Source organism: Strix uralensis, chromosome 7 (assembly GCF_047716275.1).
Source record: "Strix uralensis isolate ZFMK-TIS-50842 chromosome 7, bStrUra1, whole genome shotgun sequence".
Classification (NCBI taxonomy): domain Eukaryota; kingdom Metazoa; phylum Chordata; class Aves; order Strigiformes; family Strigidae; genus Strix; species Strix uralensis.
This window is the reverse complement of record NC_133978.1, coordinates 21884403-21907868: the sequence shown is the minus strand read 5'-3', so window position 1 is coordinate 21907868 and position 23466 is coordinate 21884403. Positions and strand designations below refer to the sequence as shown.

The 23466-nt window shown below is 41.1% G+C and overlaps 1 protein-coding gene across 2 annotated transcripts; it reads left to right on the top strand.

Annotated features, from left to right (window-relative positions):
• Positions 1-1762: 1762 nt before the first annotated feature.
• On the top strand, positions 1763-23466 carry RBP3 (retinol binding protein 3). Of its 2 annotated transcripts, XR_012629680.1 has the most exons (5): positions 1763-4900; positions 12465-12655; positions 15486-15628; positions 17486-18580; positions 20144-23466. XR_012629680.1 is itself a non-coding variant. In XM_074874838.1 (4 exons), the coding sequence occupies exons 1-4, from the start codon at positions 1853-1855 to the stop codon at positions 17812-17814; spliced, it is 3711 nt and encodes a 1236-aa protein (XP_074730939.1). In that variant the 5' UTR covers positions 1763-1852; the 3' UTR covers positions 17815-19160. The 2 variants fall into 2 exon arrangements, 1 of the variants encoding a protein (XP_074730939.1); XM_074874838.1 differs by lacking the exon at positions 20144-23466 and having other exon boundaries at positions 17486-19160.

Here is a 23466-nt window from a genome sequence, read left to right as displayed (position 1 = left end):
TCCAGCTACATTTGCCCTAAAGTGCTGGATTATTCTTTGGAGGAAGAAAGCAAGAAGAGCAATTCAAACTGGTGATAATGCCCTGGAGTTAGGTCTGTGATAGATGCCACACATTGTCACAATATAGAACCGCCCCCCAAAATTAAAAAGATACAACAGATCTGAATCTCACTGCTTCTCTACCAGTGAGGCACACAGAGTGATGCTGTTACACACTTGGAGCATAATTACTTATTCATACATTATCAGTAACAGTTTCAACTATATTCTAGGCCTCTCCTTTGACAAGGCAAGTGGCAATGTTTTTTAAACTAGGTTTTTTTACAGATGATAGCACAGCCTGGTTGCCAAAGACACCTGTCATTATAACATCAAGTTTTACAGCTTTTGCCGTAGAGCAGTCCTTTCCTGAGTGGGCTCTTAGAACAATTTAATTGTTCCCTCTGATGGATTTACATTTTGACATTTACATACACATGCAAATCGACGATGGGGTGAAATAGTACCTGCATATATAGAGGAGGCTGTTCCTATACGGACATGTTAAAGGAAGGAACTTCACAAAACTCCTTCAACTGAATGAGCCAGAAAGAGGACTGCACTAAACTTTGCTCATGTGAGTGGCAGGCTTCACTCATGGCACCCACACATGACACCAACAGAGTGCACCCAGACTACCCAGGGTAGACCATCTTTAGACTCTTCCCTACACACGTATTCATACATAGCAACAAGTGATGTTTTGAAAGCAATACAAAAACATGCTCTTCCCAGAGTCCCTAGTCTATTCTTGCAGCTAACTCCAGCAAGCAGAATGGCTGGGGTAACAACTCGTTTCAGACTTAAAGCCAAGAATCTGTTCTTGCATGTCTTTGGCATTTCATACTGGAGCTCTGAATGTTGACAACTCACATGGGTACAGCCTGCAGCTGCATCCCACATATTCTGATCCTCTTTCAAACTCTTAATACAATAGGGTCTCGAATACATTGTGAGCAGAAGAAAACAACCCCCCAAGTTCTATTTTGGTATGGTGAGCCTAAAGTCTATTGGCTGGGAGCTGTCATCAGACATGACCATATGTTACTCAATGGTATTACAAGTAAATCCTAATTGAGTGCAAATTATGAAGATTAAAGTCACCTCAGATTTAGCTGTATTATGTTGAGGCAAATGTATTTCAAAGTCCTGTTTAAAATGCTGGCAATTCTCAGTGCAGAAATTAACAGGCTGTCATTACCTTGGATTTTATGAGCTGTTCTAAATGTCTGGAGTTCCTTGTTTGGAGCCCTTAGTCATAGAATGTAAGAACAGTCCTTTGCAGCTCAGACTGAAAAACACCAAAGACAATGTATTGTCAACAACTTGTGAAAAAATATTAAATGTTGATACAACTAAGTCACTGAAGAATCTTCGGGTATAAGCTTTTCATAAATAATGGTGAAAGACTGGATTACTGCTGTTGCAATGGTGGTTAAAATCAAAGTTTTGCATGTAAGCAATCCACTGTCAGGATAAGCCAGGACCAGTTTATAACAGGCAATGCATTACCTTTTGGAAACAACTGCCAGAAAGATCTTCCTTGGTGATTGAAGTTTATTACTGTTTCATAAGAGGTCTGTGAAAAAGTAAGGAGCTGAATTTCATCTATTGGTGCACTTCGGATGATGCACTCCATTTTAATGAGATTAAAGGTTTAATGCAGATAAAATATTTTTATCTGTTCAGTGCACCTGGATTCAACACAGGGATTTCAGTGTGATTCACAGAGAGTCATTGGAGAGCTACGTTCATCTTGATCGATAAGAGCTTCTGACTTCTTTCCTTCTTTTCTATTCCATACAAATTAAAAATGATCAGGACACATTTCTTCCTGTTTTCAGCACTGATCATGTGCAGCATACCTGCTGAGGAAATCTTTCAGCCAACCCTAGTGCTGGACATGGCTAAAGTCCTTCTGGATAACTACTGCTATCCTGAAAACCTAGTGGGAATGCAAGAAGCCATTGAACAAGCAATCAAGAGCGGGGAGATCCTGGACATCTCTGATCCAAAAATGCTGGCCAGTGTTTTGACAGCTGGAGTGCAGGGTGCTCTGAATGACCCAAGACTGGTGATTTCCTATGAACCATCACTGCATGCAGCTCCCAAACAAGAAGCTGAGCCTTCCCCCACTCATGAACAACTTCTGAGTCTTATTGAGCATGTGGTCACATATGACAAGCTGGAGGGCAATGTTGGCTACCTGAGGATTGATTATATCATAGGACAGGAATTTGTGCAGAAAGTTGGAGCTTTTCTGGTGGACAAGGTGTGGAAGACGCTAATAGAGACATCTGCCCTGGTGATAGATCTTCGTCACAGCACTGGGGGACAGATTTCTGGCCTCCCCTTCATCATCTCATACTTGCATGAAGATGACAAGATGCTGCACGTTGAGACTGTATACAATCGGTCGTCCAACACCACCACAGAGATATGGACACTGCCAAAGGTGCTGGGAGAAAGGTACAGCAAAGACAAGGATGTAATTGTTTTGATCAGCCGCCACACCACAGGAGTGGCTGAAGATGTGGCTTACATCCTCAAGCACATGAACAGGGCTATCACTGTTGGGGAGAAGACAGCTGGGGGCTCACTGGACATCCAGAAGCTGCGTATTGGCCCCTCCAATTTCTATATGACGGTTCCCGTGTCACGATCTGTCAGCCCCTTGAGTGGAGGTGGACAGAGCTGGGAGGTGAGTGGGGTGATGCCATGTGTGGCTACTGAGGCAGAGCAAGCCTTGCAGAAATCCTTGGACATCTTGGCAGTGCGCAGAGCAGTGCCTGGCACCCTAAGCCAACTCGCAAACATATTAAAGGACTATTACAGCTTAGTGGAGAGGGTGCCAGCACTGCTGCGGCACCTCGTCACCTCTGACTTCTCTTCTGTGCAGTCAGCAGAGGACCTGGCCACTAAGCTCAACACTGAGATGCAGACCTTATCTGAAGACCCCCGCCTGTTGGTCCGAGTCATGATGCCAGATGAAGCTGCTGCCCCCTCTGCTGAGAAGCCAATTGCTGTGGCAGCTGACTTACCTGACAATGAGCAACTGCTGCACGCCTTGGTGGATACTGTCTTCAAGGTGTCAGTGTTGCCAGGCAATGTTGGCTACATACGCTTTGATGAGTTTGCAGATGCCTCTGTGCTTGCTAAGCTGGGACCTTACATTGTCCACAAAGTGTGGGAGCCCCTCCAAAATACAGAGAACTTGATCATGGACCTACGTTACAACCCTGGGGGCCCTTCCTCCTCTGCTGTGCCTGTACTACTCTCCTATTTCCAAGATCCTGCTGCTGGTCCTGTCCATCTCTTCACAACTTATGACAGACGCACCAACCACACACAGGAGCACAACAGCCAGGCAGAACTGCTGGGCCAGCCGTATGGGGCTCAGCGTGGAATCTACCTGCTCACTAGCCACCACACTGCTACAGCTGCTGAGGAGTTTGCTTACCTCATGCAGTCCCTGGGCCGTGCCACACTGATTGGTGAGATCACAGCAGGAAGCCTCTCACACACCCGTACATTCCCTCTGCTGCAGCCTGAGCAGGGAATAACCTGTGGCCTAACTGTCACAGTTCCTGTTATCACCTTCATTGACAACCATGGGGAAAGCTGGATGGGTGGAGGAGTTGTGCCTGATGCCATAGTGTTGGCTGAGGATGCACTGGAGAAGGCTGAAGAGGTGCTAGCTTTCCACAAGAACATGGGAGTACTTTTGGAGGGTACTGGGCAACTCCTAGAGGCTCACTATGCCATCCCAGAAGTGGCTGGTAAGGCCAATGCTATGCTCAGCACCAAACGGGCCCAAGGAGGTTACCGATCAGCTGTAGACTTTGAGACATTGGCTTCCCAGCTTACCAGTGACTTGCAGGAGGCCTCAGGGGACCATCGGCTTCATGTCTTCCACAGCCATGTGGAACCAACACCAGAAGAACAGCTTCCAAACATGATTCCCAGCCCTGAGGAGCTGAGCTACATCATTGAGGCACTCTTCAAAACTGAGGTATTGCCAGGCAACCTGGGCTACCTTCGCTTTGATATGATGGCTGAGGCAGAAACAGTGAAGGCCATTGGGCCCCAGCTGGTGCAGATGGTATGGAACAAGTTGGTGGACACAGATGCCATGATTATTGACATGAGGTACAACACAGGTGGCTACTCCACTGCCATCCCAATACTTTGTTCCTACTTCTTTGAGCCTGAGCCTCGTCAACACCTCTATACTGTCTTCGATCGTAGTACCTCCCGCAGCACAGAGGTGTGGACTTTCCCCCAAGTCACCGGCAAGAGATATGGCTCCCTCAAGGACATCTACATCCTAACAAGCCATATGAGTGGCTCAGCAGCTGAAGCTTTCACTCGCTCTATGAAGGATCTACACCGGGCCACAGTTATTGGTGAGCCCACCGTCGGTGGTTCCCTCTCAGTGGGCATTTATCGTGTTGGTAACAGTTCCCTATATGCCTCCATCCCCAGCCAAGTGGTGCTCAGCCCAGTCACTGGCAAAGTATGGAGTGTGTCTGGGGTGGAGCCACACATCACCATCCAGGCCAGTGAAGCCATGGCTGTAGCTCAGCACATTGCCAACCTGCGTGCCCAGGTGCCACAGACACTGCAAACTGTAGGCAAGCTTGTGGCAGATAATTATGCCTTTGTGGACATTGGGGCTGTTATAACATCCAACCTCACCAAGAACATCAACAAAGACAGTTATAAAAGGATTAATACAGAAGAGGAGCTGGCCAGGAAGGTGACTGCTGACTTGAAAGCTCTTTCTGATGATGAGCACCTGAAATTACTCTACATTCCTGAACATGCCAAGGACAGCATTCCAGGGATCATGCCAAAACAGGTACTGCTCTCTTGTACCCAGCTATACTGATGCCAGCTAGAATGGAAGCACTAGTCAGATATCTTACCTTGTTTCTATCCCATATCATAAGACCACCAGGATTTTCCTGTACCCAGAGGAGAAGCCAGTGCCTGAGTGGGGTTTTGGAGGCTGAGCTCTCTCTGACACTAAGGCAAGTCAGGGTAGTAACTTGTGGTAGTAGATGGTAGTTCTGGATGCATGCGTTTTGGCAACAACCTTCAGGCTGTGAATCTGTGCCGGTTGCCATCTGCCTCAAGCAAATATGCAGGGCTTCATGGTTAGAAGGAAGATATCTCATTGTCTCTGTGATCCCCTTTCTTTCAGTGCTATGGCTTTTCAAGGTGTAATAAATTAATGCAGAAACCCACTGGTTACAAAATGAGTTTGTAATTTAAGAAAAATTTTGTTGGACCAGAGTAAATGCATATACCCACAAAACATGCAGTCACATACCCTTTAATGGATTTTTCTATATAAAATTGCTGTACCTGACTTCTATTACACCAGAATAACAAGTAACTCTTTTGGTAGTGACAGCAGAAAGTTGTTCTGATTGTATCTCATGCTCAGCATCAAACAGTTTCCCAGTGACCTAGAAATACGTTGCAAGAAGTATCTGGGTGGAAGTTAGGTGACCCCAGGGAGAAATTGATTTTTAATAATCTACTTTTGCCCTTGCTGTGTGGTTTGCATAACAGTCTATGCTTTGTTCAGAGCCTGGGTATTTATACACTGGTCTGCTTTGGCAATCTTTCTTGTTCATTGTTGTGCTGGAGGGAGCTCCCAGGAGCACTTGTTAAAATTCCATCTTCAAATTAAAGGAAGGGTTAGGATAACCTGATCCCTTTCTTGGATGGAGTTAGCTCCTTTCTGGCTACTGCTCTAGCATGGCTATCAGAGACGTCTTTTCTCCAGGGACTCATGAAATTACTTTTTGAAGAGAATGCATTTGCCTTTGCAATGAGCCAGAGTATACCAAGTGTCAGATAACTATTAAATGTTTCCTGGGGGAGGAAATCTATGGGCTTCCACCCTCTGAAGTTTTTGGCATGCATGATTTAAAGTGAGCATGACCTTTGTGGTATTATCTCCAACACTAAGGTCAAGGACAGAGTCTAAGCATTGCCAGAGGAGTGCATTTTTATCAAGTTTGTTAACCAAGAGATTCTGGCCCCATTCTTGCCTATAAGCTTAAATGGAAATAATTAATTAAAGGATTTTTCTATTCCATCACTTTCTTTCCCTCCTACATTTGTTGGGTGTGGAAAACTTCACTCTAAAGATGTTTTTGACAGAGCTCCCTGCTATGTTATTAGCAACTTACCAGTAGTGATACATCAAAATTTCTTCCCATTCTGTAAAGCGGACGCATCTTGCAAATTAATCACTGTTCTCACTGAAGGCTGTTAATAGATATTGTTGGCTATTTTTACTTGTTCAAACCTTACTTTATTCAGACCTTGAATGTTGAGAACAGGATGTAAAGGACAAATATCTTATTTGTCTCATGACATGAAATCCTGATCCTGATAGAGCTAGTGAGGAAATGCCATTATAGTAATTAATGCTTCTGTTTATCTCAGTTCTTTGTCAAGCAAAGTGATGGGAAGAGGTCAGACATACATACATAGGAATGAAATTACATCAGTGTGGATGAAAATCAGGACAGTGTGGATGAAAATGTGAGATTTCTTCAAGGGGAAATAATGTATAAATAACAGTGGAGAAGCATAGGTTTCTTATGAAGCTAAAATAGTTTCCAAAGGTGTATGCATTCCCTCATAGTACTTAAGGAAATTGGGAGGCAGAGAGACAAGAGAGCAGTCGTAAGACGTTTTAAGGTGAAAGAGGATGAGTGAACGAAGACACTGAAGTCATTGAAGTAAAGGCTTTTCCTTGTGATAGAGGTAAAAGAAAATTCACCTATTCCACAGAGCACTGGGCAGAGGAGTACCTTCATTCCTGCCTTGCTTTTGCAGGGCCAAGAGGGTTGCTTTCGGTAGAACATTTCAGGAATACCCCATACCAACGCCCCAGAGAGCAAATGCCTTAAGATCACAGTGAAGCTTACATGATGGCACTAATTGCATTTATAAATTATTAATTTTTTTGGACAGTCCTATACATGGAAATAGTGGCTCTTTTAATCTGTATCGCATTTATTCCTCAAAAACCTAGAAGTTATTTTTTTCTGTCATGCTACCTACCTTCCAAGCCACCCTTTCCCTTGACAGTGGGATTTTCTTGATAATGACCTTGACAGTGAAGCAGATCCAACACAATTAAATGAAAGTGATGATGAATAACTGCAGGAAGGATGGGATGGGACATAGGAGACAGACAAGTGAAATGCGTGTAGACCTTTGCATCTGCTACACTAGAATAGCTGCTGAAGCATAATACAGGGTAGTGAATATGCCTCCTCTATGACAGCAGCAAGGTCAATGCTAGCTGGAGTTGTCAGCTGCATAAATGCCACTTTCCAAAGTCAGACTTCCCAGTGGCAAATGTTGTATATATTGTTTGAGATTCAGAAAACAGCATTTTGCTTATAAGGCAGAGCTCTGTAAACTTGCTGATGTGCAGTTCAATAATCCCTACTTCTTATTCTTCTGTTTGCCTCTCTCCCTGCAGTCATACCTTCCGTTCACACTGAAACATTTGTGTTCATGAATATCTGAGTATTGTAGACTACCTATGGAAGAACTACTGCCTGATTTTGGCAAATGTGTTATGTCAATCTTAAGTGACAAGAGTCTCCCTGAGTGACTCTTTTGGCCCCTTGATAATGCCCAAATACTTTTAATGCAGTCTTCATGCCTAAGAGAATTTTTGTATTAATGTCTTAGATAAGCAGCTGAAAATGATGATCAAAGACAAAAAGGAATCCTTTATAAACAGAAATTATTTCTGCATTTAAAGTCCTCCTTTTCCCAGATAAATAATATGTATCCATAGCAGAGTATTATACTTGCTGAAGGAGGCAATAGTTACAGATGTTTCACCAGAAAGGAGTACAGTTTGCTTATGTCCCTTCATTAATGAGTGAAATTAAAATGTTCAGCCTCAAAGTGTCAAGATAGATAATCAAATTCCTACATCTATTCCTAGCAGGTGGAAAAAAATTGTTCTGGGCCCATACAATGCTGATTTATATCAACATAATCACAGTAAACTCAGTGGAACTATACAAGATCATGTAAACCAAAAAAATGTCTCGTGTTTAACTCTCATTGACTCATCACCTTTTGCAATTCATGCTTGCTTCTTGTATTTGGTGCAGAAAAGAATATGACACTTTATTAATCATTTCGGTTCTGTTTCTAATACCTTTCATCTTCTGATCCTGATACTCAAGCTCAACGCAGTTATATTTGCAATTACAATCCCACCAAAGAGATCCATTTGTGCTAATTTTTTTCCATTGATATTAATGTTACAGTAGATTTGGCCATTAGTTTTAAGGACTTTAAATGGGTTTTGGATGAAAATCAAAACTTAGCCATGAATCGTGTTTTCAGATTTTGCTTTCAAATGTAATCTTCCAGGGCATTGACTAGAAAATAACTGCTCACTGGCTTGCAATGAGTATTACAAGCTGTGTATTGTCAGAGCAGGCTTACACACCACTGTGCAGTGTTGTCCTTTGCGGGGTGAAAGTACAGCTTCTCACTCTGCCCTGCACTCCCTCAATGGGGACTGAGAGCCTTAAATAACCTCTTTTAATCCTTTCCAGAGCACTGTCCCAGAGGGTTTCAGCTTTTGCTTGTGGTAAACCCCCCATCCTGGCTATCTTGGTGCAATGGAGGGCAGGATTAGAATTCAAAGCTACAGTTCTGGAAAAACTGGAGAAATGATCTGTGAAAAGCAGGATGAGGTTAAATGAGAACACATGCAGGGTTCTTACACAGTTTCTAGGGTGATAGTAATTGACTGCACAACTCTGGGAGGAAAACAGCTTGTTTAGGGGGAGCACTGTAAAAAATTATGTGGGTTTTTCAGAGTTCATAATCTGAACACAAGTCAGTGGAGTCAAGTTGTTGCAGTAAATAATAATAATGATCAAACTGGAATGGATAATGAGGAATATAATCAGTAAGACATGTGAACTCTTCTGCCACATTCAGCTCTAAAGAAAATTCAGCTAGTGTATACTATGTGCAGTATTGGGCAATGCTTTTCTGGAAAGATGTGGCTCAAATGGGGAGACAGCAGAAAAGAGGAACAGTAGTAAAGAGTAGACTGAATAAGAGTCATCTCTAAAAAGTTTAAAAGATTCGAGTTGTTTATTCCAGAGAGAAGAAAACTGAGAGGAGACATGAAAACAGTCTTCAGATACATAAGAGGCTGTTTCAAATATGAAGAGAATAATCTGTTCCCTTGTCCATGGTAAATAGGCCAAGAAGTAATGCACTTAAACTGTAGAAAGTAGTGAACTTAGACTGTTTACACTAGATGTTAAAAACATCTTTGTAATAGTAAGGCTAGTGACGTACTAGACTGGATTGCCTGGAAATCACCCAGTGATATGGGTATTTTTAAGTGCAAGTGAGAATCAGCTGTCAGGGATATAGCTGATCCTGCTCAGTCCTTGAGCTGGGGGACCTACTAGGATGAATGGTTCCATTCCAGTCTGTGAGGGTACACAAGGAACCCAAATGTTATTCTAAGAAAGAAAGGTGCAACACCCCCACCCAGCACTCAAAATCTCACAGTTCTTAAACCAATCTCAAGATTTGCAATGGCACAGGGGTGTTGGCTGGTAGTATTTTAACAGCTGGCAGTTGACAGCACAAGCAACCTTAATGGAAATCAGAGTCACATTGCAATGGTCAGCACAGTACTAGCTATGAAAATATAGTTTCCATCTAAATAGACAAAGCAACTTAGGGGAGAGCTGAAAAAGAAGAGAAGAGGGAAGAGCGACACAGTAGAAAAAGTAGTTTGCCCATGGTTGAGGTATGTGTCAGTAGCAGAATTAGGGATGAAGCTCCATGCCTGAGTTGCAGGGCAGCATTCTAGGTCCTATTTTGTGTCACATCACTTGTTCCAGTTAGGCTACTCGCAGAAGGAGACTGCAGAATAGGGCTGGAGACCCTATATAGTTAACAAAAAACAATTCTTCCTTGGCCTAAGTGGTGTTAGCTTAGAGGTCCATTAGTTGAGCCACATTGCTTATAGTGTTCTTACTAAGGCACCTGAGGGTTTATATTTAACATCAAGTCATTTGTATGTAAACATTGCCTGACTGAGCAGCAGGATCTTACTTAAAGCTGCATCCTGTTCCCAGCTTGTCCTTGGCCTGCAAACAGAGCCCTGCCTTCCAAAGGAAAGTGCGCTGTTGCTCTCTGAAGGTACCAGCTGGTACCCCCTTAGGTACCAGCAACACATGGCCCAAGTGCCAGTGTCATGAACCTGTAGTTTTTACTCTCTACTGTCAGTCTCAGCCTCCTCCCCTCTTGCTTAAAAATTAGGAGGCTTTCCCCAGCACAGCAAAATTACATTCTGAGTGCTTTTCATTTGACTTCTGGTATTAGAGCCTTTAGAATAGATATATTTTCATACCTTTTCCTGCAGCCATGAAGATGAAGAAGAGTTTCTTTGAGATCCTTGAATATTCATTTTATCCTATGAGACCTAAGGCTTTAAAAGAAATCTGCTCACCTTGAAATCCAAGAGTCAGCAACACTGCTAGCAAGTACTGAAGTCCTCAGTGCACAAAGACGTGATGCAGCACAGTAAAAGAACAAGTAGAAAAAAAATATTTACCAGACATAGACAGAGGGGTTGTTCTTAATCAACATGCTTATGGGTATGCATCTAGCAATTATTGTTGGAGACAAAGCTAAGAAATCTGTGCGTTCAGTTAAAATATCATTAGCAAGTGGCTGAGAGTAGCACATTAATTTTATTTGGAGATGTTACCAATAAGTGATGACTTTTTTTTTCCTAGGGGGACCAGTACCTCTGAACTATATAAGCTCTGTCAGAACAATGAAATGCATGCTGGATATATTCTTCAAAACTGTGATTTGTTAATCAAAGTACAGTGGGCAGATCAAGTAGCATTGCTGTCACTGGGAAGTGGATTGGAAGTGACAAACTCAGTAGTGCTGGACTGATATGCATACAGTCCAGATACAATGGTTATTTTCACAAGGTACAATGAGAAAGAAAGTACAGAAAAGGACTCAGTAGAGTTTGCTCTTACCATCAGATCAACAACTACTGGCCAGCTGGGCTTTTAAGTTAACGTTTGAAATTTTTGCCTTTTTGGCATACAGAAGGCACTGAATGATGAAGAAGCCCAGGGCAGCCAGAAGTGTGATATGGTGGGTAATTTTCCCCCAGGTAAAGGCAAAGTGCTTGAGCTGTGTCAAATACAGCTGCATTTACGCACCTTGGAAAACCTCTTTCTGCTGTGACAGACCTGCTTTTGGCAGGAGTGCAACCCCAGGCCAGAGCGCTACCTGTAGGGCAGGAGATTGCCTGACTCCTCTACAGTTGCAGAAAGCCCAAATGCATTCCAGATTCTGCAGTATATTGCAGGTTGGGAGAGCACCTTTTAGCACATGGCTTACTACTGACTCCTCTTTTGGGTGTAAATTATGGATTGTCTGGGGCTGAACTATGACAGAGGGCAACTGATTAAAAAGCAAGTATAAAATCATTTTCACAGCAACCCTGAGGAGAAAAGGCCAGATTGTTGAAGGTCACATAAGTCATATATATCCCAAAGCCTTATGTTCTTAAAGTGAAGGCAAGTCTTTCATTTTCAGACACATGTATGCAAAACAGAAGTTTGGCAATAGGAGCAGGCTATGTCTCAATGCATGTAGGGGTTGCTAGGATAACTTTATTAGATGCCTACACATTGCTATTAAAAAAAAGTCTGCTGTTTAATAACATAAGCTAAACAAAATGAAATTAATCACAGCCTAACACGTGAGACTGCAGGCACACGGCCACCGTATAAGAGATTTAACATGTCTACCTCATGAGTATCCTAGCACATGCCCAACACATCAGATTCCTCACTGTCACAGGGACTGGCTCATTAAGAGGGGCTGGGGCCAACCCCACCTGTAGCTAGCAGCTGTTTGTCAGCTGAGGCCAATCAAGAGATTGTAAAAGTCTCAAGTGCCTTCTTTAGAAAGAACTGCAAAAGGAAACAAGTGGGTTTGGGTGGTAGGCCTGAGATAGTGGCCTGTGCTGCAGGCTGGGGGATGGTTCTTGTAGCCTTTGCAGACACTTTGGTCCAAGGAAATTCCTTTTTTTTTTGAAAAATAAACGGAGCCCTGACAAATAGGTGCCTGATCCAGATTCTGGGCACCCTATACTGGGAAAACAGTGCAGCAGCCAATGCTAACCTGTGTTTAATATGCAAAAATCTTAATATCATTCATTATGTTCTTCAAACTTGGTCACATTCCTCATATATGTCCCACCTGGACTAAACTTGATCCACATAATTCTTTTTAAATCTTGTGCCAAGCTATCAGTGCCAGCAAATGATATGTTTTGTTTTTCCAAACTCTTTCAGATCCCTTCCCCAGAAGTATTTGAAGATCTGATTAAATTTTCATTCCACACAAATGTATTTGAAAACAACGTCGGCTATCTGAGATTCGATATGTTTGGAGACTCTGAACTTCTAACCCAGGTGTCCGACCTACTGGTAGAGCATGTTTGGAGGAAAATTGCTCACACAGATGCATTAATCATAGACATGAGGTAAACCTTTGAATGGCAAATAACCAAAGCTCTTTCAAAACAGCATTTTATTTCTAACAGTGAATTAGCTTTACATGGCTTACTGTCCTGTTTACAGGCTAACATTGCTGGAATTAAATGAGAAAAGGAAAACAGCCAAGGAAAACAATAACAGTCTGGGAGTATATCTCAAGATAAATTGTACCATCACTTGAGATGTTTACAACTAAATAGGCATATTTAGGGAATATATTGCAGAATGCAATCCTGGATGTCACATCTGTTTTCTCTGATTTCTTTCTAATCTAACTCTGTATGTGCCTTGTATTCATGATATATATATGTATACATGGCTTAATTAAATCTTTTGCTGCAGGCAGTGGTCAAGTGATTGAACAGTCAAAAAAACAGACCATGCATAAGGCTGTATTACCACATCTGGTTTGCCATATCTGCAGTGTTAAATTATCCTGTACAGAATGAGCCTTAAGCACAAAGGTGGCTTAAAGGTACTGTAGTACTCCTAGACGCTGCTGCAGCAAGCTACAGCATCATATGCCTGCTCTCAACTTAGAATTGTGTTGGACACTCCAGTGTGTCAGCAATGCTCCAAATCTTATGAGCCAGAAGATGGCATCCTTTTGTTGCCAGCTATCAAAGCAGATGAATATCAGAAATATGCAGTTCCATACAATATTTAGGTAAGTCCTTCCCTTAGTTTGGTCCAGAGCTAATGTTTGTGAGACCAAAGCATTACAAATATCAACTAAAGAAAAGAAGGCTTTTGTAAGAACTCATTTTTTATGCTAGAACCACTTATGTCCACTGCCATCATGGGGCTCTCAGTATTTGGTAATCTTCTTAACATTCTTCTGGAATTTGCAGCATGTGCAGGAAAAGATGAGCACGGCATTGAGAGCAGAGAGAGAGATCTCACTGTGTGAGCACAGAGGAGGCAGGACAGCAACTAGCAAAATACACCCATGACTGAATTAAAATTCAGCAAAGGCACCACCATCTTCCAATAGACTTGAGATGGGACTGGGACTTTCCTCTTTCTTGCCCCGGTTTTCTCTCAAGCTAAAACTTATATCAGGGCTGGGGGCAATAAAACAGCAAAGGTGAAATCACGTCTCAGGTACCAAATGGTCTCATTATAGTTCTTTTCTTGGGTTGCTTTGATTTTTTATATTTAATGTATTTCCAGCCCTTTGAGTGCACACAAAAGACCCAGTGTCTGAAGCCATATAAAAGCAAACCCCAAACATTTTACCTTTTGAAATTCTCCCTAAACCAATCTTATGATTTTAAGGCAAGACTGATAATTTCAATTTTGCTTGTGATTAACCATAATGAATAATGTTTCTCACCTTACAAGTTTCCCTCCCTGGAACTGCTGGGCTATTCATGAACTTCGTATTTTGATAATTTCAGTTTTGTATGGGATTAACCATAATGCATAATGTCTCTCACCTTAATAGTTTCCCTTCATGGAACAGCTGTGCCACTCATGAACTTCATGTTTTTAACCTTCACAGCATTGAGAAGAGATAAACAGCTTCCCTAATGTCACACAAGAAGTCTGTAATGAAGTACTTGCCTCCAAAAGTTAACCTAAAACTCTAGCAACTGCTCAGTCATTATTACTGACTAAAGTTGCTGCAGTTTCACTGCCTGCAAGAGTCCCAGGAAGAGCTCTCCAGCACTGCTCTAGTTGCCTGCTTACCACACACTTCATCCATGATGGCAGCTGTGGGAAACTGGGCTCTACTGGATCTAGCTGCCTCCTGGGCTGTGCAGCAGCAACAGGACCTCCTGGCAGCACAGCACTACCCAAGACACAATTGAAAAGGCTTATTTCAGTTCTAGCCAGTCACAGTGTGAATCCAGCATACAGCTCCCAAATGCTGCAGTATAAAGAGGTAGCTTCAGTCTTTGGAACAGAGGCCTCCTGGATTGTCTAATCCTTTTCTGGAGGTGAAAAAAACTTAGTTATGGACTGCACTGAACAAAACTCATTTTCTAGCAGGTTTTTGCTAGAATGTCTGTGCCAGGCACTCCTAGTATCACCTACAGGAAAGCATTGTATCTGTCTACTACTAGTGAGGAAAGTATGAACATTTCCAATGCTGTACATGCTCTAATATTAGTGAAAAGTGAGAGACAAAAAATAATTTGGTATTCCATTGTGTGTATTCATAGCAGGGGTTTTCTGATGATACTTAGGTGCTTCAGTGAATTTAATCTTCAGAGAATGGTATGAAATTAAACTACAACCCAAGTTTTCAAACATGACTGTCCTAAATGAAGCAGCTAATGCAATCTTTAGGCACAAAAAGAAATGTCCTGATCTTATAAGGTGCCAAACTCCAAGTGTTCTCATTGTGTGCAGCAGGAAATAAGAACATGACAGTCCTACAAACATATGTTGCTTAAATTGGGATCTACATTTATATATTAGGGTTTAGATATTTACTCATGCTGCCTATGTCAGTAATAGCATGGGTTATTCAGAATAGAAGAATGACAAGAATCTGATGTTTCTCTGCATTTTAAGAGTCTTTGCTTACTTTCTGAATTTTTTCCAGGTTGAATCAAGAAAAGTGTAGACCATTCAGTTTTATGTTTGCTTTTGAAGTCATTTGTGGGCAATAACAGTCCAAGACACTTACACGGGATTTTGTTTCTCTGATAAATATGTAAATGCTGATAGGGAAGAATTAATGTAAATTATCAAAATGTAGCCATAAGCCCTTTCAGTACTGATGTTAAGGAACAATACTTGGAAGGGAGATTTACTATCTGCCACAAATTTTCAATCGTTTCCTTAATATTTTTAATTTTTGAAAAGGTACAATATTGGAGGCTCCACCACTTCCATAGCAATCCTGTGCTCATACTTCTTTGATGAAGGACAGCAAATTCTCTTGGACAAAGTTTATGACAGACCCAGTGATTCAGTAAAGGAAATATGGACCCAGCCACAGCTCAAAGGTAAAATGACAATTTCTTTTTAGAGTAGCTTTTCATTTCAGATGTCCCTCCTTGTGTATTTTAAAGTGACCCATTAGACACCATAACTAATTTGGTGAAAGCACCTGCCACAATTAGCTCAAGCTGTGCAGAGAATGTAAAAACAAAAATGTGCATTTCAGCCATGTCTTTCAATGCCATCTATAAATAAGTTTATCGCTCCTAGGAATGGGATATGTTAGGCACAAATGCTTGTACACTGGTCCCCAGAGGTTTGGTTGAATACTTGGTACAGCAGTTGTGACATGTTGCTTTTAAAAGTTGCCAAAATTAAAAACAAATCCTGTGCTGCATAGACCTCTAGTAATATCTCTTCCAATACTCACACATAGTTTTATATGTAGCTACTCACTTCCTACCTGTGTAATCCACTATTTCAGTAGATGAAAACACCCACAATAGCCCAGTTTGTCCAGAGAATGTAAGAGAGAAAGAAAAGCAGAAAATTTTGCACATCTGAGTGAGTTTGGAGCATTTGGCAATGTATCACACACACCACACACACACACACCCCTCTGCCCTGCTGTCTGTGGAAGTTGAAAGGATGCTGCAACATGCAGAAACAGAACTCTTCAGTGCTCATAAAGTGCAGTTAGAGTCCTAAGAAGCCTTAAGCATCGGTTTTAATTCTTTTTCCCTTTAAAGCTAAGACAGTACCAAAAAAGGTGTCAAAATTGTGTCTGCAATTATTGGCTTGGAGCATGCTGAAATGGTTCAACTTTGTCACAGGCTTCAACGTCCATCTATTTTCCCAGGCAGTCAGAGGTGGTCTGTGCTAAGGGATATGATTACTATGGACACATTCCAGTTCCCATCAAAGAGAACAGGCAGACTCATATTAACTTCAAAGGAGCTGGATCTAGTCCTGTATTATATATATCTACTGTGAAAAAGGGTTTTCTAATGGATATTACGTCTATAGTGAAATGAGAAGAGCAAAGATGGTGTGAAAATTAATTACCATGCTATTGGCTCCTCTCTTACAGTTTAGTATGAGAATTATATGTCATACTGTAACTTACTTAAAGAATGACACTTTTAGAGCAGTTTAGAGTAGTTTTCGAGTTATCAGGTCACAGTTATGATGCACTGGCCACTTCTTCAAAGGAACTAACCTCTCAAAAAGTATGTAGCGTGTTCAGATATATTGAAAAGAAGGTGCAAAAAACCTCCTACTCCTGTCAGCTGATTTATGTAAGAAAATGAGATAACTTGGCTCAGATCCTAATAATAAAGGGGTATTTGCTGAAGGGTTTGGGACAAAGGCCATGTAACAGCTTCCATTTATAGACTATAAAAACCCTGTGGGTAACCACTATAAATATAATTTCATAAAATGCCGCCTGCATAAATTGCAGGCCAAGCTCTATGACAGCCATGTTGCTAGAGCAGGGATGAGAGTGAAACTGAAGATGATGCTGGCTGAGCTTTGAGTATTTCTGCAGGAGCAGTGGAAAATGTCACTTTCTTCACCTGCCTATCCCACTCCTCTGATGGGATCTAAAGCTCCTGTAAAAGTCAAAGCAACAGAAGAACCAACAGTGGTAACCTTGAGCTGGCCTCCCAGCTGCTGGAGCTCATAACCAGAAACCAATGGCACAAGAGCACCACGTAGAGTGACAGTCTTTTTTAGCTGCTGGGCTAGTATAAAAAAGTGCTTTAATACCATCATAGGTAAAAAGTAAATTTCCAAACTTCTTTGGTTGTTAATAGCAGGTAGGAAATGAAGTGTGTTGTATCTTGGCTTCTCTTGCTTCATTATGCAAATAAATCTCTGAAAATGGATGCATTTCTGATGCTTTTTATCCTGTCCGGCAGGGGAGAGGTATGGCTCTCAGAAGGGGCTAATAATCCTCACCAGTGCTATGACAGCTGGGGCTGCTGAAGAGTTTGTATACATAATGAAGAGACTGGGCAGAGCTCTCATCATTGGGGAACAAACCAGTGGTGGCTGCCATTCCCCACAGACGTATCGAGTAGATGATACCAACTTCTACATCACCATCCCCACCTCCAGATCAGTCACCTCTGCAGATAGCACTTCTTGGGAAGGGAAAGGAGTGCCTCCTCACACAGAAACACCAGCTGAAACAGCACTCATCAAAGCAAAGGAGATGCTCAGTGCTCACCTGCACAGCTCTAGATAGCCCAGTTGGGGAACATGCCCCTAGTTCTTAGGCAAAGAAATCTACTTCCCCAAATGTAAACCCTAGAAAGGATTGGGAACTTCATTTCAATCTCTATGGTCAGTGATTTGTCCCCCGTACATAGCTCAAAGTGTCTTCCTCTTCAACATGCTGACTTTTTTACCCCCATTCTGTGGAACCGAGCTCTTTCTGGGCATGGTTGAGATATTTGGATAATTCACTAGGGTTTCTGGATTCCTCTCCTGTGGTCAAATGTGAATGTTAGTTGTTGTAGTGTCTCTTTTTTAAGATTTAGCTCCAAATCCCAGCTGTCAGTATTGAAGGCATGTGAATCACCTCAAAGCATTTATGCAAAGATAGATAAGGCACCTCTGTGCCTTTGGAAATTGTGTACATTTCTAGTTATACATCTTAAAGAAGAATTAACAGTTGTTGAGAGAGTGTTTCCCAAACTACAAGAGCTAATTTAAGTCTCCTCTATTTCATCATTTAGATGTATCAAAAATAACCATTCCCAGCCTGTCAGGGTTGCCCAGACTCCTGGTATTTCTTAGGTACATGCCTGCTTTCCCCCTAGTATCTGGCAGAGGAGTGGGGAATGAGCAGGAGAAAGGCAGTACATTGACTCTTTCACCCAGTGCTCAGATCAACAGACCCAGGGAAAAGAATAATATGTTTTTACTTAAGGCTAAAAACAGATTGCTGTGTGTCCTGCCCCAAAGACAAGAAGAAAGCAGAGAAATATCCTTTGCACCCTGCTAACAAGGTATTTATTAAGTAATGGTGTATTCCAGGGCAACTAATGGTTATTAACATGAGCATAATCAATGCACAGCCCTCCTTGTCTTTCTTACAGTTCTTTTCTAGCCACCTGTCTTTGTAATTATTTAGAAATACATTTAACTCTATTCTAGATCTCAAAATTTCTCGTCTCTACAAAATGCCAGCTGTAAGGTAATTAAGTTAGGAAATTTAGTCAGTTAGAGTCTGGAGTATTTACGCATTGCTGTTCACTTGCTCATTTGTAAGTTACTGCCATTTTTTTTATTAATTGTGTTTAAATATCTGACTGCAGAGAATCTCTTTCAGTATTTACAGGAAAATAATTTTAACAACCAAATAGACTTTCCATCTTTTTTACTACTTGTTTGTTTTACCAACTACACTCAGTACGATCGCTTAACCTGGACTCTTTTGAGTCATTTTTGTGTTCTGATTTTTATTCACTAGCTAGTTGTTGAACTTCTCAGTGTTGTGGAAAATATTTAAATTAATTAAAACTCATACAGAATTTTGTGTAAAGTGATATATGTATGAAGAATATTAAAGATTCTTAATATGGAAAACACTGGAGTAGTCAATGAATGAGTAAACAACAATAATGCATTTCTTCTAATGTCTTTTAAGCCTCTTTAATATCTAAATGATCCAGATATACTGCTTTGTTTTCCTAAACACAATCAGTTGTGCTATCATGTACAAACAATAGTAGTTGTTAAACCCAACATTTAAAAACTTTAGCCATCCATTCAAGGACAAAAAGCTATACCATAGGGGCACAAAGAGCAAATAATTTCTTCCCGTAGTAATATGGTAAGTACTTATGAATAATAAATAAGTCTAGAAATTGGAATCCAATTGGGAAAACAAACAATGAAGATGCATTTGCTGGTGAGTCCATTTGAAATCAATAGTGCTGTTAGTTCACTGAAGTGATCAATTTCACTGGAAAATTAATGTGAAACCTTGACAAGTTTTATTAGTTGATAAAATATTATTTACTATTTCATAGGTCATCTACTGGCTAATTGGCATTGAAACTATCAGGCTTAACAAAGGCCAATGTGTTAAAAAACTATTTTTTCCTGTCTTCACAAACTGCTACATCATATTTATACCCATCTCAATGAGCTTAGAACCTGGACACGGTGTAGTGTAAATTGTGTTAGATTGTACTTTTTGCTTAAGGTAAGATCACAGGAAACATCTTGTTTGAAGACACTGAAAAGACTGTCTTTCTTAGAGTGGAGAGGTAACAAGCTGGATAGATGAACTATATCCTATCTCACTTTAATTCGGTGAAGTTGAAAGGAGGTAAATTCAGAACTGACAAAAGGGAAATACACGTAAAGGCAGAGTCTGCAGGACTCACTGAGGCAAGTGGCACTGAACCTAGTGAGATTGTAGTGTTTAGAGGTACCAAACATTTCTAAAACATCTGGAATTATGATAGGTAACAGAATTTTCCCTGAAACCTAAATCCACACTTTCAGAACTAAAGCAGATCTCTATCATGTATGCGGTCAAGAACTTTCTTTTTTTCCCACAGATGCTTTCTGCATGGATCTGCCACCTTCTTCTACAGTGTCAAGAAAGACATGGATCCTGAGTTGTATGTCCCACTTTGTATGTATGTCCCCAAGGTTTGGCTCCACCTGGCATTTTTGATGTTTCTAGTGACCACTAAAACTGTGAGCTCAAACCAAACCATGACCACAGCACAGTGTGATCAACAGAGCCCACAAAACTACAGACAGTAATTGTATACAAAATTACACAGCATTGAAAGATTTGAACATCACAAAACTATGAATGAAAATTAGTTATGGAAAACCCATGGTTTGTGATTAAAATGAAAAAGTTAGACGTTTTCTTAGGGACAAGCAATTTTGGAAGTGCCCTTCCGTGGAACACCAGGGAATACACTGAAACTGCCACCCTTCCCTCTTCTGGTTCCACAGCTGACATGGACATTCAACAGTTCATAACATCATTTCCTTACCATCCACCTAGAATAGCTTCCTAAAGTTTAATCCTAATCATGTTCCTTTTAAAGGCAGGAAGAAAGGAGTTGGTGTATCAGGCTTCCTAGCAGTATGATCTTTCTTCTTTTAGCATTCGTAGAACTCTGACCAAGAAATGGCAGCCAGCTTATTCATTTTTTCCATTAAAATCATGCATTCGTGCTCTCTGGAGAGTCTTAGTTGATCATACCACAGAAGCTGCCTTAGTCCAGTGATTTTCAAACTGTGCCCTGTAGACCAATGGGAGCCCACAGACTGCTTTGATTAGTGAAAAATGACCCCCCAAAAAAGCAAGTAAATATATATTCTTCAAAAGCATATCTGAGTGCCATTTTGATGGAGAAACACATCTTCATTGGAAAAAATTCAGGGATCAATGAGTGAACAAATATCCTAATCTGCTATTCCCTACCGGTAAACTCACAACCCACTGCAGAAACACAGCCTGAACACCTAAGCTTGACAGCATTGTGTTATGTTCCTTTTCACTGATCCAGAAACAGATGTGAGAAACAGTGGTTTGATCAAAATGACACAGACAGTTGCTAACAAACACAGGAAAAGAAGCAGTCAGCTGACTTCAAATTGTCTCCTCCTGTTTTAAAAAACAAAATCCTTTTTTTTTTCTCCCAAGTGTTTCTACTTGTAGAAAAGACACAGATCCCTTCTGTAAAATCACAGTATTGCACTGGGACAGAATGCAGTCCTTCATGAATTCCTTAAGTCCATTTCTTCATGAACCCCCTGCTCTAGTGGAGTGCCTTTCCTCCAGCAGGATTTCCTTTCATCTGCACCAGTTTAAATGTTCAGACTTCTAGACATAAGGGGAAAAAAGCTACCAGCATGACTCAATTATAGGAAGTTTGTTTTTCTTTGTCTCGTTAGGCTTCCTTCTGCCTGTGCAATATTTGGTTCACTCAGCTTTAATATGAATATTTTCGTTTCAAGAAATAAAATCTGCAGAAATTTTGGATAAGCCCCCTGGTTTATGTAACCCAGCTTAGATGAGACACTCAGTTAAACTTGAGACACATAAAAGACATTCCCTCTGCCTGCACAAGGGGCTTTACACAAGAGTTCATTTTACACATAAGGAATCAAGTTCTGGTTCTGTTGGCATCTATGTTGCTTTGCTCTGATGTCAGCACAGGTGTAGCAGGCAACAAGATGTCATATTGGTCAGTTGTGTGTGTAAACAAGTCTTAGTTCACAAAACACTTCAGTTGAGTATAAGAAACAAATCATTCACTCAATTTTTATGCCAGTGGCCACCTACAAAGGAACAAGGGCGGTATTGCACACGTTTGCCTGCAGTGTGATTTCCATGTTGCAAGAGAAAAATCCCCAATCTTTACATGCTAGGACCAAACTGCACGGCCCCCTGCAGCAGGGGGAGGTGAGGACAGTACCAGAAATAAAGCTGATTAAAAAGCTCTCCTCTTCATTTTTACATTGAGTCAGCTCTGCCACTTTTCATAACTGGTTCTCTTGCTTTTCTGTGCACAGAAGGCATTTATACATTGCTTGTCGTCACAGTTTGTAAGTTGCTGTGACTGAGATATGTCCACAAAGAAACTGGGTAAGAGTTCTTACCTTTAATTTTCCCCCAAAAGAAAACAACTTCATTACATAAAGGAAAACTGTGTCTCCCTCTAGCCTTGCTGCTTGCTTAAGTATCATACCATAAGCAGAGTGAAGAAGCTTGATTATTGGTGAGACCTCTAGGTATGTAGACCTAACACACCATTGGAAAAGGTTTTGAGATTCAGCAGCTGTTTATCAGTGGCTGATTTTCTACACTTTCTCAAGATCACTTACACCAACACAAAATTAGTGAAACATGTAACCGGTTAGATTTGGTATTGCTTCATTCTGATCTAAATGATACGCCAGGTGTAGGACACTGGAAAAATAGGCCCTTGGAGCAGAGTAATATTGAAGCGCTGCGCCAACGTAATACTAGGGAGCATTACACAGCTGGTCTTGTCTTTTTCCAGAAGAAATCTGAAGCTAGGTTTCTAACCATAAAACTGTTAAGAAAACATGGCATCTCTCAGTAAGTACAGAAGAGAACATTTTGCAGCAATGGTACCAAAAAATCTTTAGTCTTGTTTATACTGGGCCAGACTGATCTTGAAGTAATTGATGTAAATCAGGAGTAGCAACATGGAATTATTCTGGATTTGCACTGGAATAAATGAGATCACAATCTGGCCTAAACTACTAATGGGAACTATAACCCTAACCACATATGAATGCAGTTACACCTTCATTACACTTTATGGACACTGACTTCACAGTAAACTGGCTGGCACCCAGATAAAACCAGATGGAGTGAAATTTGGCCCATTAAACTTTGCCATAAATATATTCCTTACACAGTAAATGTTATTGGACACAAAATAGAGATGGAAAGATTAGAAGGAAACCACATCATCCCCTACTCAATGCAAGGTTGTTCCCTGTGTTCCATGTTTCAAAGCTTTTGTTCATTTTGGGTTTTAATGACTCCAGTGAAAGACCTTCCATCACTGACCTTGGAAAGCTGTGTTACAATCCAACCAGACCTCCAGTCTCAATTTATGTCTTCTGAGCTCAAAGGCATAATGTAACAGTTTAATCACTTTATGTTGGGAAAATAAAGCTGGGGTGCACAGTCGGTGGTTGGCCTGCAATAAGCCAAATGTTTATGTTAATAGGAAACTGCCATGTATTAATGTTCAACAGCAATATACTGGGAAGAATACAGTCTCCTTATAGAAATCTCCCAAGAGATGACAATGAGTGTCGTAAGTTGATCCCAACTGACAGCCTAAAACTCTCAGTCTGTCTTTTATCACTCAGATGT